The 18,855-nt window shown below is 43.7% G+C and overlaps 1 protein-coding gene across 1 annotated transcript in view; it reads left to right on the forward strand.

Annotated features, from left to right (window-relative positions):
- Positions 1-18,855, forward strand: part of RSPO4 (R-spondin 4) — a gene marked incomplete at both ends in the record, with an annotated part of 40,050 nt that overhangs the window by 16,307 nt on the left and 4,888 nt on the right. The window contains one exon of the mRNA XM_081323633.1: positions 17,309-17,497. Within this exon, the coding sequence (XP_081179759.1) occupies positions 17,309-17,497 (189 nt within the window). The remainder of the gene's footprint in view (positions 1-17,308; positions 17,498-18,855) is intronic.

Raw genomic sequence — 18,855 nt, forward strand, 5'->3', positions numbered from 1 at the left:
TGGCTTTCCCACGTTGGTTTCGCTTGTCAGAAGGACGCAAAAGGGGATCACGTGATTCCCTGGGAGACCGCCACGGTCATAAGTATGAGCCTGTCGGCAAGCATCTAAATTTTGATCACATGATCACTAAGCGAACGATAGTTGAGGACTACCTACACCGAAGCAATTTTTTTTTCAGAGTAGGCATAGCCCTGAATTTAGAATCGAATAGAGCTGAAAGGGACCTTAGAGGTCTTCTAGTCCAGCCCCATGCTCAGGCAGGAGAACCTAGACCATCTCAGACAAGTGACTGTCCAGTCTCTTCTTAAAAACATCCAGTGATGGAGCACCCACAATTTCTGGTGGCAAGCTGTTCCACTGGTTAATTGTCCTCCCTGTCAGGAAGTTTCTCCTTAATTTCCAGGTTGCTTCTGTCTTTGATCGGTTTCCAACCATTGTTTCTCATCCTTCCCTCTGGTGCTTTGGAGAATAATTTGACCCCCCTCTTCTTTGTGGCAGCCCCTCAAATACTGGAACGCTGCTATCATGTCTCCCCTATTTCTTCTTTATTTCTCTGGGTTGGCAAGGGGAGGCAGAAAAGTCAAGATGGTGTCCATGGGGGCGTACCATGGTGGCAATGTTTCTGTTGTATGTGCCAAAGGGGTGGGGCTTGCCTTATCAGGCCCCACCCACCACCTTGCCAAGTTTGATCTGCCCCACCCACTGGACGCAGCTACAGAAAATAATAATAATAATAATAATAATAATAATAATAATAATAATAATAACAACAACAACAACAAAACAACAATAATAAATAATAATAATAATAATAATAATAATAATAATAATAATAATAATAATAATAATAATAATAATAATAATAATAATAATAATAATAATAATAAATATGGCTGGGGAATTCTGGGAAGTGAAGTCCACATGTCTTAAAAGTTGCCAAATTTGAGAAATACTGAGTTAGTTCAAATTAACGGTCGTGTAATTTGCTAGTGGTTTAAATCCTGTCTACAAGGGGAAATCTGTCACCAGTTTCTTGTCAAACTTCACAACGTAGCCGCCGAAAATGGAAACTTTTGTGACACCAGCGGACATACAAATTTATGGTGCCCGGCATGAAAAATCTGGAATGATTTCACAGCTGGAAAAATTGTCTGCAGGGGAAAAACAAAAAAAACAAAAACGAAACGAAACCCAAAGACCACAATCCTGGATCGAATGGGGGAACTGACCGCCAACTTTGTTGAAGTACAAAATTGCGTATTGTGGGGAATTTTACAAAACATAACTCAACAAGAAAAATTCACGCCTGTGCAAACAGAGAAAGCGTATCGCCTAGAAAAACACAAAGTTTATTGTTACTGTTGTTGTTTTTTTAAAAAGAGAGAAAGCCCACCGTTGATGGAGTGAAATTGTAGCACAAGGCAGGTCTACAAATTCTGGGAACTCAAGTCAACCCAAATAAGAATAGAATAGAATAGAATAGAATAGAATAGAATAGAATAGAATAGAATAGAATAGAATAGAATAGAATAGAATAGAATAGAATAGAATAGAATAGAATAGAATAGAATATGGAATGGAGTAGAGTAGAGTAGAGTAGAGTAGAATAGAATAGAATAGAATAGAATAGAATAGAATAGAATAGAAAAGAATAGAATAGAATAGAATAGAATAGAATAGAATAGAATAGAATAGAATAGAATAGAATAGAATAGAATAGACCCTGGAGGTCATCTAGTCCAACCCCCTGCTCAGGCAGGAAACCCTATACCATTTCAGACAAATGGCTGTCCAGTCCCTTCTTAAAAACTTCCAGTGTTGGAGCATTCACCGCTTCTGGAGGCAGGTGGTTCCACTGGTTAATTAAAGTTCTTAAGGTTGAGAAACCTTGACCTAGAAGGACAAAATTATAGATCAGAGAATATAGAACAATAGGGTTGGAAGAAGGTCTTCTACTCCATGGAAATTGGCACTTTATATTTTGATCCATTTACAATGATAAATATAAAATAAGTATAAATTATATAATTTGCATTTTATAAATATAAAATAAATAAATTACACTTGAGGGGCTGCCATAAAGAAGAGGGAGTCAAATTATTTTCCAAAGCATCAGAAACCAAGACAAGAAGCAATGGATGGAAACTGATCAAAGAGAGAAGCAACCTGGAATTAAGGAGAAACTTCCTGACAGTGAGGACAATTAACCAGTGGAACAACCTGCCTCCAGAAGCTGTGAATGCTCCAACACTGGAAGTTTTTAAGAGGAGACTGGGCAGCCATTTGCCTGAAATGCTATAGGGTTTCCTGCCTTAGCAGGGGGTTGGACTAGACCTCCAAGGTCCCTTCCAGTTTTATTCTGATTGATTGATTTTTAACATATCATGCAATTCCCTACTGCCACCCATAAACCACCACATCCCTAATTTATATTGTCCAGATATTTGGCTCCAACTTGTTTTTTTGTCCAGAGGTCCTTGGGTAATTGCTTAGAGCAGGGGTCCGCAGCACCCAGGCTGTGACTGGTACCGGTCCAAGGCCTGTTAAGAACTGGGCTATGCAAGGAGTGGGTGAGCGAGCAAAGCTTCATCTGAGCATGTGCGGGATCTAGCTTGTGCACAACCTTTCCCCCCCCCCCCAGTCTGGGGAAGAATTGTCTTCCATGGAATTGGTGGCTGGTGCCAGAAAGATTGTGGACCTCGGGCTTAGGGGACATTTCAGCAGGACTCCACAAGCTTTGAACCCAGAATAGAATAGAATAGAATAGAATAGAATAGAATAGAATAGAATAGAATAGAATAGAATAGAATAGAATAGAATAGAATAGAAAGATTGTGGAATAGAATAGAATGGAATGGAACGGAACGGAACAGAACAGAACAGAACAGAACAGAACAGAATAGAATAGAATAGAATCAGTGGCGTAGCGTGGGTTGTCAGCACCCGGGGCAATTTGCGCCCCCTAACCCGGTGACGTCATGGCACCGCCGAAAAGACGCGCCCCGCAGTGGCGTAGACTTTCCAAGAAGAGTCGTGCGCATGCGGGATGCTTCCGGGTCCCTCTCGAGGGCGGCTGGGCAGGGCTCCGAACTGCAAGAGCCGCTGCATTCAAGCTCGCACGTGAGCCCCGCTAAATAAAGCCACGCATGCGCACGAAGCTAGGCCAGCCGGCCGGCGGGTCCGTCTTCGCTCGGCCAAGCCTGCCGGGGCGCCTGCGGGGCGCTTGCGGTTGGCCTGAGCCTGGGCGGAGAGTTGGGCGCTTCTATTTATTTTATTCAGTTTATGTGGCCGCCCATCTCACCTGCCGGACTCGTTTCGCTTTGCAAGAAAGAGCAGCTCGAGAGCGGAGCCAAGCCGACTCTGTGCAGCCCTTGGGGCTCCCTGAGCAGCTCAGTGCGAGCGCGCCCCCCCAGATGTTGCGCCCGGTGCACCCCCCACGCTACGCCACAGAATAGAATAGAATAGAATAGAATAGAATAGAATAGAATAGAATAGAATAGAATAGAATAGAATAGAATAGAATAGAATAGAATAGAATAGAATAGAATAGAATAGAATAGGATAGGATAGGATGGGATGGGATGGGATGGGATGGGATGGGATGGGATGGGAGAAAAGAGGATAAGAGAAGAGAAGAGAATAATAGAATGGGATGGAAAAGAAGAGAAGAGAAGAGAGAATAGGTGAGAAAGGAGAAAGGAGAATAGGTGAGAAAGGAGAATAGAATAGAATAGAATAGAATAGAATAGAATAGAATAGAATAGAATAGAATAGAATAGAATAGAATAGAATAGAGAAGAGAAGAGAAGAGAAGAGAAGAGAAGAGAAGAGAAGAGAAGAGAAGAGAAGAGAAGAGAAGAGAAGAGAAGAGAATAATAGAATGGGATGGAATAGAATACAATAGACAGATTGTAGAATAGAATAGAATAGATATTGGAATATAGAATAGAGCTGGAAGGGACCTTGGAGGTCTTCTAGTCCAGCCCCCTGCTCAAGCAGGAGAACCTCTACCATCTCAGATAAGTGGCTGTCCAGTCTCTCCTTAAAAATCTCCAGTGATGGAGCGCCCACGATTTCTGGTGGCAAGCTGTTCCACTGGTTAATTGTCCTCACAGTCAGGAAGTTTCTCCTTAATTCCAGGTTGCTTCTCTCTTTGATCAGTGTCCAACCGTTGTTTCACGTCCTGCCTTCTGGTGCTTTGGAGAGTAGCTTGACCCCCCCCCCCCGTCTTCTTTGTGGCAGCCCCTCAAATACTGGAAAACTACTATCGTGTCTCCCCTATTTCTTCTTTTCTTTAGACTCACCAAACCCAAGATCCGCAGCTTAACTACAACAGAATCTGCATGTTGTTCTTAGTTGCGAAGTCGTGTCCGACCCATCGCGACCCTATGGACAACGTTCCTCCAGGCTTTCCTGTCCTCTACCATCTTCTGGAGTCCATTTAAGCTCACGCCTTCTGCTTCAGTGACTCCATCCAGCCACCTCATTCTCTGTCGTCCCCTTCTTCTATTGCCCTCCATCTTTCCCAGCATTAGGCTCTTCTCCAGTGAGTCCTTCCTTCTCCTTAGGTGGCCAAAGGATTTGAGTTTCCGCTTCAGGATCTGGCCTTCTAAAGTGCAGTCAGGGTGGATCTCCTCTAGGACCGACCTGTTTGATCGCCTTGCAGTCCAAGGGACTCGCAGGAGTCTTCTCTAGCACCATAGTTCAAAGGCCTCAATTCTTTGGCGCTCAGCCTTTCTTATGGTCCAACTTTCACTGCCATACATTGCAACTGGGAAGACCATAGCCTTGACTATACACACTTTTGTTGGCAGGGTGATGTCTCTGCTTTTTAGTGTGCTGTCTAGATTTGCCATGGCTTTCCTCCCCAGGAGCAAGCGTCTTTTAATTTCTTGGCTGCAGTCCCCATCTGCAGTGATCTTGGAGCCCAGGAAAATAAAATCTGTCACTACCTCCATTTCTTTCCCATCTATTTGCCAGGAATTGAGAGGGCCGGATGCCATGATCTTGGTTTTCTTAATGTTAAGTTTCAACCCAAGTTTTGCACTCTCCTTCTTCACTCGCAACAAGAGGCTCTTTAGTTCCTCTTCACTTTCTGCCATTAGAGTGGTGTCATCTGCATATCTTAGGTTGTTGATATTTCTTCCGGCAATCTTAATTCCAACTTTTGATTCATCTAGCCCTGCCTTTCTCATGATGTGCTCTGCATATAAGTTAAATCTGCATAGGAAGGATCAAAAGTCATAATTGGTGGAGATTAGGGACCCGAGACTTTTGTTTTTCTGAGCAGAAGAATCATGTTCTGGGGACCATTAACGTCACCCCTCCATAGCCATGTGTCTGAGGTTGTGCACGTGTGTCAAAACAGTCAGGATGGAGGCTACAGCTGCTGAAGCTCCCGGGTTGGACTTCGAAGGCATGGACACCATCTTGCCTTTCTTGACCATGCTTCTTGAACCATTCTTGTTGCGTAATACTGTCAATAACAGCAATGAAGTTAATGCCGTGACATAAGGTTTTGCATTTAACGGACATTCAGAAATAACAGACCTGCCCTTCCCCCTACTTCGGGAACTTCAGAACAGGAAGATTAAAAGTGAAAGTGAAAGTAGAGGGAAGGGAAGCAAAAGAAAGAGAAGGAAGGAGACGAGAAAGGAAAGGGAAGGAAAGGAAAGAGATGGGAAAGGAAAGAGACAGAAAGGAAAGGGAAGGGAAGGGAAGGAACAGACAGGACAGGACAGGAAAGGACAGGAAAGGAAAGGAAAGGAAAGGAAAGGAAAGGAAAGGAAAGGAAAGGAAAGGAAAGGAAAGGAAAGGAAAGGAAAGAGACAGAAAGGGAAGGGAAGGGAAGGGAAGGAACAGACAGGACAGGACAGGACACGACAGGAAAGGAAAGGAAAGGAAAGGAAAGGAAAGGAAAGGAAAGGAAAGGAAAGGAAAGGAAAGGAAAGGAAAGAGACAGAAAGGAAAGGAATTGGAGAGATAGGGAAGAGACGGGGAAGGAGAGGAGAATGGAAAGGAAGGAATGAAATTCATTACAGTGAAATCTCAATTTAACAGACCCTCCTATAGGACTTTAAGTGTGGCAGGCTGTCTGTCCCAACATCTGCCTGGAATGACAGACAAGTCCACTAAAACCGAAATAATCCAGACAAGACATTATCCTTACATTAATTTTGCTTTAATTTCACAGCGTCCATGGTGGCTCATATTATTTGCACGATAATGTCAATGCACACATGAAGTTAACCGCTTGACACCCTTTTGCCCTTAATGGACATTCAGCAGTTATGGACAGGCCCTTCCCGCACTTGGTAAGACCACATTTGGAATCCTACGTCCAGTTTTGGTCACCACAATAGAAAAAAAAATGTTGAGACTCTAGAAAGAGTGCAGAGAAGAGCAACAGAGAGGATCAGGGGACTGGAGGCTAAAACATAGAAGGAACGGTTGCGGGAATTGGGTTGTTGTTGTTGTTAGCTGCAAAGTCGTGTCCGACCCATCGTGACCCTATGGACAACGTTCCTCCAGGCCTTCCTGTCTTCTACCATCTTCTGGAGTCCCTTTAAGCTCACGCCTTCTGCTTCAGTGACTCCATCCAGCCGCCTCATTCTCTGTCGTCCCCTTCTTCTCTTGCCCTCCATCTTTCCCAGCATGGGGCTCTTCTCCAGTGAGTCCTTCCTTCTCATTAGGTGGCCAAAGTATTTGAGTTTTAGCTTCAGGATCTGGCCTTCTAAAGAGCAGTCAGTTCCTTTCCTTTCCTTTCCAGGGAATTGGGTACGTCTAGTTTAATGAAAGGGACATGGTGGCTCAGTGGGTTAGGACGCTGAGCTTGTCGATCAGAAGGTCGGCAGTTTGGCGGGTTGAATCCCGGGTGCTGTGTAGCAGAGTGAGCGCCTGTTACTCGTCCCAGCTTCTGCCAACCTAGCAGTTCGAAAGCACGTAAAAATGCAAGTAGAAAAATAGGGACCACTCCGGTGGGAAGGTAACAGCGTTCCGTGCGCCTTTGGCGTCTAGTCATGCCGGCCACATGACCACGGAGACGTCCTCGGACAAGCGCTGGCTCTTCGGCTTTGAAACGGAGATGAGCACCGGCCCCTAGAGTCGGAAACGACTAGCACGCGTGTGCGGGGGAACCTTTACCTTTAACCTTTAGATTCCCCCCCCTCCAAAAGAGAAGAAATTACAAAATGGTGCATACGACCAGCAATCAAAACAGGTGACTACGAGTTAAACACCCGGCTTAAGTCACATTGCTTGCAGGCCTCTTGCCCACCTTCTTGACTCCTTTGACCTGCGTATCCTCCTGCCATTCAAACAGCCTCTCCCTTTTCCGAAAGAACCAAGTTCCGATTCGGATGCCTTCCTCCCAGGCCCAGTGGGAAAGAAGCATTGGGTGGCCCTTAACGAGGCTGGGAAGGTAACAGCGTTCCGTGCGCCTTTGGCGTCTAGTCATGCCGGCCACATGACCACGGAGACGTCCTCGGACAAGCGCTGGCTCTTCGGCTTTGAAAGGCAGATAAGCACCGTCCCCTAGAGTCAGAAACGACTAGCATGCGTGTGCGGGGGAACCTTTACCTTTAGTTTAATGAAGAGAAGGACGAGGGGGGACATGATAGCAGTCTTCCAGTATCTCAGGGGCTGCCCCAAAGAAGAGGGAGTCAAGCTATTCTCTGAAGCACCAGAAGGCAGAACAACAAGCAACGGATGGAAACTCATCAAGGAGAGAAGCAACCTGGAACTAAGGAGGAATTTCCTGAACAATTAATCAGTGGAAAAGTTGGCTTCCAGAAGTTGTGGCTGAAAAGACTGGACATCCGTTTGCCTGGGACGATGTAAGTTCTGCTGCCTTGAGCAGAGGGTTGGACTAGAAGACCTCCAAGGTCCCTTCAAACTCTGTTATTCTGTTGGTCTGTTAAAGTTGTTGCTGGAAGCTGCACAGCACAAGCCGTGATCACATAGCATTCTTCATGACATTGCCACGACACTGTTACAATGTACAGATTGTACCAGATGTCCATGCCTCATAGTCTCCAGCAGATGTGCAGCAGATGTTCCCATCCTCCTAGAAGACCAGCTGAATTGTCTTGTAACAGAATAACAGAGTTGGAAGGATCCTTGGAGGTCTTCTAGTCCAGCCCCCTAGTCAGGCAGGAAACCCTATCCCATTTCAGACAAATGGCCCTCCAGTCTCTTCTGAAAAACTTCCAGTGTTGGAGCATTCGCAGCTTCTGGAGGCAGGTTGTTCCACTGGTTAATTGTTCTGACTGTCACGAAGTTTCTCCTTAGTTCCAGGTTGCTTCTCTCCTTGATTAGTTTCTATCCGTTGCTTCTTGTCCTTGGAATTTCACCAAGAAGCTATGATTCTATAAATCATAACTTTACTGGATGTATGAATACAAATATTGGGGTTTTTCTAGCATTCCCTGGGAATGTTGGGTCACTGCAGAAGAGGGAGCAAGACTGTTTTAAGATGGGACATTAGTGAAGCCATTAGAATATTAGAATAGAATAGAGCTGGAAGGCGCCCTTGAGGTCTTCTAGTCCAGCCCCCTGCTCAAGCAGGAGAACCTATACCAACTCAGACAAGTGACTGTCTCTAGCCTCTTCTTAAAAACCTCCAGTGATGGAGCGCCCACGATTTCTGGTGGCAAGCTGTTCCACTGGTTTATTGTCCTCACTGTTAGGAAGTTTCTCCTTAATTCCAGGTTGCTTCTCTCTTTGGTCAGTTTCCAAACATTGTTTCTCGTCCTTCTCTCTGGTGCTCTGGTGAACAACATTGTCCCCTCCTCTTCTTTGTGGCAGCCCCCCAGATACTGGAACTCTGCTATCATGTCTCCCCTATTTCTTCTTTTCTTTAGACTAGCCAAACCCAAGTCCCGCAGCCGTTCTTCATTTGTTTTAGTCTCCAGGCCTTGGATCATCTTAGTTGCTCTTCTCTGAATTTTTTCCAAACTCTCAACGTCTTTTTTGTGATATGGTGACCAAAATTGGCTGCAGAATTCTAGGTGTGGCCTTACCAGGGGTTTTTAAAGCCATATCTGGGCTTGATCGGTTGAGCCTTGAGCATCCATGCATCAACAGCTGACGTAGCTGGACTTCTGTGGCCTGTTTTTTGTGGGTTAGGTAGAACATAGACTCATAGCTCTGGGAGGGACCTCAGAGGTCATCTAGTCCAACCCCCTGCTCAGGCAGGAAACCCTATTCAGACAAGTGGCTATCCAGTCTCTTCTTAAACGCCTCTAGTGATGGAGCACCCACCACTTCTGGAGGCAGGTAGTTCCACTGGTTAATTGTTCTCACTGTCAGGAAATTTCTCCTTAGTTCCAGGTTGCTTCTCTCCTTGATTGGTTTCCATCTGTTACTTCTTGTCCTGCCTTCAGGTGCTTTGGAGAATATATATTTTTTTTTAAAAAAAGAAGAGACTGAACAACCTTTTGTCTAAAATGGCACAGGGTCGCCTGCTCGGGAAGGGGGTTGGACTAGAAGGCCTCCAAGGTCCCTTCCAATTCTGTTATCCTGTCATTCTATATGTGCAGACCCTACTGAATTCCATTGGTGCAATTTTGGAAAACACCTGGAATACGGCATCCACTTTTGGTCACCACATGACAAAAAAGATGTTGAGACTTTGGGAAAAAATTGCAGAGAAGAGCAACTAGGAGGATTAAAGGCCTGGAGGCTAAAACATATCAGGAACGGTTGCTGGAATTGGCTACGTTTAGTTTAATGAAGAGAAGGATGAGGGGTGACATGATAGCAGTCTTACAATATTTGAGGGGCTGCCCCAAAGAAGAGGGGGTCAATTTATTCTCCAAAGCACCAGAGGGCAGGAGAAGAAACAACGGATGGAAACTAATCAAGGAGATAAGCAACCTGGAATTAAGGAGAAACTTCCTAACAGTGAGAACAATTAACCCGTGGAACGGCTTGCCACCAGAAGTGCTTCATCACTGGAGGTTTTTAAGAAGACACCGGGCAGCCATTTGTCTGAAATGAGATAGTTTCTGCTGCTTGAGCAGACTAGAAGACCTTCAAGGTCCCTTCCAGCTCTATTCTGATTGGGTGGGGGGAAACCAGAGAGGTTGCAAACATGACTCAGAAAGAGCAGAACAAGCCAAGAATTATTTACCCATTCGAAAACCTTGAAAGGCTGACTTGATGCAACCCCAGGAGCATTTTGAGCAACTAGAATGTAAGGTTTGCCAGAGGCAACGCTTGTTGAGACATCGCTTCAAGGGCTGCAAAATTGACTTTTATTATTATTATTATTTTTAACCACCCCGTGAGGGCGAAAGCTTCAGGCACCAAAAAGTCTTGGAGTAATGGGTAGGGAGTGAAAAACCAGTTGCTTTTCTAATTGGGCGAAGATCCTGTTGATTGCACTTTGGTTAAAATCTGGTTTAAACCACTCGGAGGAAGCTAATTGTGAACACGGGCTATTTACTTTTGAACAGACAATGTAATACCAAGTGGCGCCTTGTCACCTTATCGTACCCCCTCCTTTTCGTATGAACACACCACCCCCACCTCCGTTTTCCATAGGGCAATTCTAGGGAAAACACCCCACTGTTCAATTAGGACAATGGGTTTTGCAAAGAACTAGCCGTGGTTCGGTTTTCCAAGGAAACATTCCAAGGTTATTCCTTTGAATTCCCCCTGCAAAATAGACTGTACTCAGCTTGGCAGCGAGGAAAGATGGGACCTCAAAATCCGGAACGGCATTCCAGAGAGGTGGGTGGACTTCGATTCCCAGAATTCCCCAGCCAGCCTTAGCGACTATAAGATGTGTGGACTTCAACTCCCAGAATTCCTCAGGGAATCTTAGCAACTGTGTGAACTTCAACTCCCAGAATTCCTCAGGGAATCTTAGCAACTGTGTGGACTTCAACTCCCAGAATTCCACAGAGAGTCTTAGCAACTATATGAACTTCAATTCCCAGAACTCCCCAGTTCAGTATGCTGGGAAATGTAGTCCACCCATCTCCAAGTTGCCAGACCTGAAAGACACCGTTGTAAATCAGTATTTCTCAAGCTTGGCAACTTCAGATGGGTGGACTTCAACTCCCAGAATTCCCCAGCCAGCTATGGGAGAGGTAGTCCGTCCATTTTAAAGTTGCCAACATTGAAAACAAAAAAACCCAAACCCAGATCTAAATATATTTTTTTTCCCATTTCTTGTGGTCTGCATCGTCTGTAGACTGTTTTGTTCCAAATTAAATATCTCCACCCCAAATTAAAAAACAAAAAAATAAAGAATAGAGATCGGGGGGGGAACCAGAATTTTCTGCATGGTGAAATAAGGGGGCCGGCTCTTAATTTGGCTCCCGATACCTGCGGCCTCTTAGCCTTAATCTCTGGGTCACAAACTCGCCACCGCTGCCAGAAAAGCAGTGGAAATCTGGTCTTTTATGAGTTCCACACATGCACCGCACATTATTTTTCTTCTGTCTAATTTCTCTGCCTAATGTTGCATATATCAAAAACAAGACGCCTGGAAAATGTGTAATTGCTGTCGTGCAAGCTTTGGGCTTTCTTTCTTTCTTTCTTTCTTTCTTTCTTTCTTTCTTTCTTTCTTTCTTTCTTTCTTTCTTTCTTTCTTTCTTTCTTTCTTTCTCTTTCTTCCTTCCTTCCTTCCTTCCTTCCTTCCTTCCTTCCTTCCTTCCTTCCTTCCTTCCTTCCTTCCTTCCTTCCTCTTTCTTTCTTTCTTTCTTTCTTTCTTTCTTTCTTTCTTTCTTTCTTCCTTCCTTCCTTCCTTCCTTCCTTCCTTCCTTCCTTCCTTCCTTCCTTCCTTCCTTCCTTCCTTTCTTTCTTTCTTTCTTTCTTTCTTTCTTTCTTTCTTTCTTTCTTTCTTTCTTTCTTTCTTTCTTTCTTTCTTTCTTTCGCAATTGACATATTTTATTTTTCGTAGACCACAAAGGTGCACCCCCATTTCTTTTCCCGCTTTTCGGATGGATATTCTTTACAAACAACTCAAGACTAAAAATATACGCAGGTAGACCTCGGGCTTATGACCACAATTGTAAGCAACAGTGTTTGTGTGTGTGTGTGATGTGTGGGTGTTCATTGTAACTTCGAACGGCCCCTGAGCAACCGAAAAAAGGGACTCGTGACCCGTTTTTCACACTTAATGACCATTGCAGCAGCAACATTTACACCCACCCCCGGGTCGTGTGATCAAAATTCAGGCGCTTGGCAACTGACCCGTATTTATTGTTAGGCATATGGTGCTAGCCTACAATGTTGGGTTGAAAATATATTAACCATAATGCTATGGCTTTAAGTTGTTAATTGGCCAATGGGTGTGTAAGTGTTCTCATGGCCATAAGAGGAAGCTAGGAACGTAGCTTCTCTCTCTCTCTGAATTCACTGATCTCTACTATTACTGTTTTTGCTCTGCTGTTGGTTTACTACTGTTGTAAACCTGAACTGTGTATTGACCTCTGGACCGGTAAGAAGACTTTGTAGCTTGGACTGTTGCTATTGTTTATGACCTGGACTGTTTATTTTTTGACTGTGCATTTTTGTTCTTACACCACCTCAAAAGTAAACTACTTTTTGCTTTTAGAACTCAGTGTATTTCTGTGTGTGACTTTTACTGCTCTCAGTGCCCTTCCTTGTCTGTGCAACTCTTTGGTAGCACAAGGAGACCCTGCACAAACAAATTCCATAACACTGGTTATGGGCCCAGGCCTGTACTGAGAGTTAGTACACACAGTATTCCTAGCTGAGTTTGTATTTGGTGTAAAATGGCACAGGAACTGTTGTCAGGCATCTCCTGGATAACCCGGTTGGATGGGACAAACTATGTTTCCTGGTCCACAAAATGCTGCTTGCTTTTGCGCAAGGAAGGACTATGGGCTGTTGTAAATAACCCACCAGATACTACTGCTTGGAATCCAGATGACGAAGAGGATGCAAAGAAGTTAGACGACTTTAAACGTAGCAATGAGAAAGCTCTTTGCATTATTGGACTAACACTGAATGACCAGCAGCTTGTCCATATTCGTGGTGAGGAGTCTGCTGCTAGGTGTTGGGATGTTTTGCGAAGGCTTTATGTTCGTGACAGTGTGGGTGCACATATACACCTTACACGTAAGCTGTTTAGGGCTCGTCTGCAGAAGAATGGAGATATGCTGACCCATTTAAATTACATGAAGGCAACTTTTCAAGAGCTTCATGAAAAGGAGCTGATTTTTTCAGAGTTGCATCAGGTCTACATTATTCTGTCATCTTTGGATGAGAGTTATGATGGGTATGTTTCTTCTTTGGAAGTCCTGACCAGAGAGGAACTGACATTGACTAACATTACTGGGAGACTGCTGGAAGAGTCCAGAAGGAGGCGTGACAGAGACCAGCTGAGAGAGACACAGCCACGAGAGAAGCAGCAATTCACCACTGCTTACAACGTCAAGAAATGTTATTCTTGTGGGGCTAGAGGGCATATAGCCAAATTCTGTAGAAAGGGTAAAAAACAGAATGTGAATAGCAGTGGGAAGGCTAAGAAGGGCATTGGTTTGGCTATTTCTGGTGAATCAACATCCAGAAATAATGAATTGTGGGTTGTTGATAGTGGGGCTTCACAATGCATTACTAAAGTGAAAAAGAGGTTTGTTAATATGAAAAACAGCAACCAATATGTTTCACTGGCCAATGGTTGGAGGATGAAGGCCTCTGGTGAAGGTAATTCCTATTGTCCATGCATTGATGAACAGTTACCTATGTTATATATACCTAAACTAAGATTCAACTTGTTATCTGTAAGGGAATTGGTTAAAGTTGGGTTTGTGGTAACATTCAGAGGGGAGCAATGCACTATTGAGAGGAATGGAACCTGTGTAACTGCTAATTTGAAAAATGGTTTATTCGTTCTCACAAGTAACCAGGTTAGTACAGTTAAAGCTAACTCAATATGTGAGAACAAGAAGCCACATGATGAGTGTATACATTTATTGCATAGGCGGTTAGGGCATGTAAACTTTAACTCACTACGTAAAACAGTGGAATTAGTAGAGGGACTTAAACTGAAGCCATGTAGTAAGTATTTAAATTGCAATGCCTGTAATCAGGAAAAGAGTAAGGCAACTCCTGCAAACAGGATAAACAGCTTCAAAACAACTGTTCCTTTGGAAGTTGTGTTTGCTGAGTTAATTGGACCCATGAAACCAAGTTTAGGAGGGTCATGTTATATTTTAAGTATCCTGGACCACTACTCTCGTTATGGTTTTTGTTATCTGCTTAAGTCAAAGGCAGACACTTTCCAACAATTTGCAAACTGGCTGAAGTTTGTGGAGAGAAAAACAAAGAGAAAGGTTCAGTGCATAATTACTGATAATGGTACTGAATTTACAAATAAGCGTTTTGTTGATATGCTACAATCAGCTGGCATTGAGCATAAACGTTCAGCCCCTTATAGGCCTCAACATAATGCATTTGTTGAGAGACGTGGGCAAACGTTACAAGCCATGATGAGAACCATGTTACAAGATTCTGGCTTAACAGATAGACTGTGGGGGGAGGCAGCAAAATGTGCAAACCATGTTCTGAATTTAGTTGTTAATACTTCTACTGGTAAAATACCATATACAATATGGCATGGTAGAAGACCAAACCTTGATTACCTGCACACGTTTGGCACCCCAGCTTGGGTCCACATTCCTGCACAACTCAGGAGTAAAGGCCAACATAGGGCTAGGCAATTATACTTCGTAGGTTACGAAGCTAACCACAGATCCTATCGTTTCTGGGAACGGGGCACAACTAATGTATATAACAGTGCAAATGCAAAATTCCTTGAGCATGTTGGTTGGGATAGGTTAGAGCAAGTAACTGTTAATACTGATCCTCTAGTGTTTGAGGACTCCTCTGATAACGTAACTAGTAATGATAATACATCTCCTGTAAATATGAAAGATGAAGAGGAGATAGGGGAGATAAAAAATGAATCAGAGGAAGGAAAGGAGACAGAAATTCAAAGCCCTGTAATTCCTTGGCGTTCAACGCGTATCAGACATCCACCTGATCGCTATGAAGCCAGTGTAATATGTCAAGTTAGTTCAGAGCCTTCTAACTATGATGAGATCAGGATGTATCCTGAAAAGGAACAGGCATCATGGAAAGCTGCAATGAACAGGGAGTTGAAGTCTTAGACAGAAACACATAAGCTTGTCTACAATGGAGGCTGAATTTTCATGTCTATCAGTGTTATGTACAGAACTGCTAGTGTACAAACAATTATTGTTAGATATGGGTTTAAATGTAAATGATCCATTTATTGTGTATGAGGACAATCAAGCTGCGATAAAGATGGCTAATAATGCTGCAGTAAGAACAAGATCTAAACATACTGATCTTCGTTATTTAAATGTCAGACAATGTGTCAAAGATAAATTAATACAGTTAGAGTATTGTCCATCTGATGTAAATATTGCAGACCATTTTACGAAGGTACAAAGTGCTGTGAAACACAATGCTAATTGTGAAAGAATGTGCATAAGATTGTAAGAGTTATATATTATTCTACCCAAAGGGGAGAATGTTAGGCATATGGTGCTAGCCTACAATGTTGGGTTGAAAATATATTAACCATAATGCTATGGCTTTAAGTTGTTAATTGGCCAATGGGTGTGTAAGTGTTCTCATGGCCATAAGAGGAAGCTAGGAACGTAGCTTCTCTCTCTCTCTGAATTCACTGATCTCTACTATTACTGTTTTTGCTCTGCTGTTGGTTTACTACTGTTGTAAACCTGAACTGTGTATTGACCTCTGGACCGGTAAGAAGACTTTGTAGCTTGGACTGTTGCTATTGTTTATGACCTGGACTGTTTATTTTTTGACTGTGCATTTTTGTTCTTACACCACCTCAAAAGTAAACTACTTTTTGCTTTTAGAACTCAGTGTATTTCTGTGTGTGACTTTTACTGCTCTCAGTGCCCTTCCTTGTCTGTGCAACTCTTTGGTAGCACAAGGAGACCCTGCACAATAAATTCCTTAACATTTATGACGGTTGCGGCGTCCCCGGGAGGTCACGTGACCCCCTTTTGCGACCTTCTGGCGAGCAATGGGGAACCCAGAGTCCCTTAAGAACTGTGTGTTACTGACTTAACAACCGCAGTGATTCACTTAGCAGCTGGGGCAAGAAAAGTTGCAAAATGGGGCAAAAATCACTTAACATCTAAAGATGTTGAGACCCTCGAAAGAGTGCAGAGAAGAGCAACAAAGATGATCACGGGACTGGAGGCCAAAACATATAAGGAACGGTTGCAGGAATTGGGTACATCCAGTTTAACGAAGAGAAGGACGAGGGGGGACAGGATAGCACTGTTCCAATATCTCAGGGGCTGCCCCAAAGAAGAGGGAGTCAAGCTCTTCTCCAAAGCACCTGAAGGCAGGACAAGAAGCAACGGATGGAAACTCACCAAGGAGAGAAGCAACCTAGAACTAAGGAGAAACTTCCTGACAGTGAGGACAATTAACCAGTGGAACCACCTGCCTCCAGACGTGGTGAATGCTCCAACACTGGAAGTTTTTAAGAAGAGGCTAGAAGATAGTCACTTATCTGAAATGGTATAGGGTTTCCTGCTTGAGCAGGGGGCTGGACTAGAAGACCTCCAAGGTCCCTTCCAGCTCTATTCTATTCTATTCTATTCTATTCTATTCTATTCTATTCTATTCTATTCTATTCTATTCTATTCTATTCTATTCTATTCTATTCTATTCTATTCTATTCTATTCTATTCTATTCTATTCTATTCTATTCTATTCTATTCTGTTTTCAAAGCACCAGAGGCAGTGGTGAGATTCAGCCAGTTTGCACCACCTCAGTGGAACCAGCGGCTAATTTTTTGTTGCCCAGGCCGAGAACAGACTTCTGGAAGCAGCATCTACACAGGGAACTGGTTGTTCCCATATTTGAATCCCACCACATACCAGAGGCCAGGACAAGAAACAATGGATGGAAACTCGTCAAGGAGAGAAGCAACCTAGAACTAAGGAGAAACTTCCTGACAGTGAGAACAATTAACCAGTGGAACAACTTGCCTCTAGAAGCTGTGAATGCTCCAACACTGGAAGTTTTTAAGAAGAGCCATTTGTCTGAAATAGTATAGGGTTTCCTGCTTGAGCGGGCGAGTGTGTGTGTGTGTGTGTGTGTGTGTGTGTGTGTGTGTGTGTGTTTGGACTAGATGACCTTCCAACTCTGTTATTCTGTAACCTGTTCTGTAGAAACCCAAAAGGTCGGGTTTTCCACCTGACTGGCAGGCCTGCAAGGTCCCTTCCATCCAACTCTCTTCTTCCGTTCTTCTTGCAGTGAGTGCTGCCATGTTTGAGAACTGCACAGGTTGTGTTATGTGCTCCGAAGACAACGGCTGTGTCTCCTGCCAGCAGCGTCTCTTCCTGCTCATCTGGAGGGACGGGATCCGACAGTACGGGGCCTGTGTCCACGCCTGCCCGCTGGGCTACTTTGGGGTGCGAGGCCAGGAAGTCAACCGATGCATTAGTAGGTGTCCAGGGTGTGAAAAAACCAATTCTCGGAGGAGTCAGTAGCGTGTTAGCGAGATTAAAAACATAGAAGGAAGGCGGGCAATTTGGGGCAACCTTCGAGTCCTCAGTTCTCGGATTCCTTTATTATATGTCTTTCTTTTTTTAAAAAAAAAACTTTTAAAACTTTACGCAAAAAATTAAAATAGAAACTTTAAAAAAAATTACCAGGACAAAACTAGGCAAAATATTTGAAAAAGAGGTGCATTTTTTTTTAAAAAAGAAGGCAACCTTGGCTCTTTTATGACTCGTGGACTTCAACTCCCAGAATTCCTGAGCCAGCATGGGGGAACTTTGGCCCCTTCATGACTTGTGGACTTCAACTCCCAGAATTCCTGAGCCAGCATGGCTCAGCTTGGAAACCTCTCCCTTTCTCCTCAGCATGGCTGGCTCAGGAATTCTGGGAGTTGAAGTCTACCAGTCATGAAAGAGCCAAGGTTGCCTACCCCTGACATATACCGATAAGAAAAAATAACCTTTATTGTCACTTTTGAGCCCGGAGGGATCTCTGAATGGATCAGAGATAACGATTATTGTGGCTTGGGGTAGATAAGAAGCCGTTGCAGGCTTTCTCTGTGTTAAATGCAATAACAGACTGTTAACAGAGGGGTTTTGGAGATTAATTCTACTCTTGGATTGCCTATTAACTCCCTTGTTTTTAAATAAAAAAAAATGCAGCTTTATCAGAATTTCTATGGCAACGTAACTGATAATTTTTTTCCATTAAGATCATAATTCTTTCTTGAGGGTAGTAGCATAGAAGGTTAGAGAAGTATCTTAAATTTTGCTAATTATGAATTATGAATAACTAGGTAACATCACTGCTAGAAGGGAGTGGGGTGTGCGAGGAGGAGGAGGAGCAGGAGGAGGATTATTATTGTGGAGTCCTGGGTGTTTTCTGAGCTTGGTTATTTTCTGAAAGACATTTCATTGCCCGACTAGGTAACATGATCAGTGCTAGAAGGGAGGAGGAGGAGGAGGAGGAGGAGGACTGTGGTGTCCTTGGTGTTTTTTGAGCTTGGTTGTTGTCTGACATTTCATTGCCTGACTAGGTAACATCATCAGTGCTAGAAGGGAGGAGGAGGAGGAGGATGATTGTGGGGTCCTGGGTATTTTCTGAGCTTGGTTGTGTTCTGACAGACATTTCATTGCCCGACTAGGTAACATCATCAGCGCTAGAAAGGAGTGGGATTTGCTCTCTGTTTATATCCCATGACTTGCCTTGTCAGCATAGGTGGGACAATCAAGGAACTCAGCCAAACAATCCAACAGTGAACAAGAGCTTAATCAAGCTACTATCAAGAACATTCCCACCAA

This window comes from Vipera berus, assembly GCF_964194415.1.
Source record: "Vipera berus genome assembly, chromosome: 3".
Lineage (NCBI taxonomy): Eukaryota > Metazoa > Chordata > Lepidosauria > Squamata > Viperidae > Vipera > Vipera berus.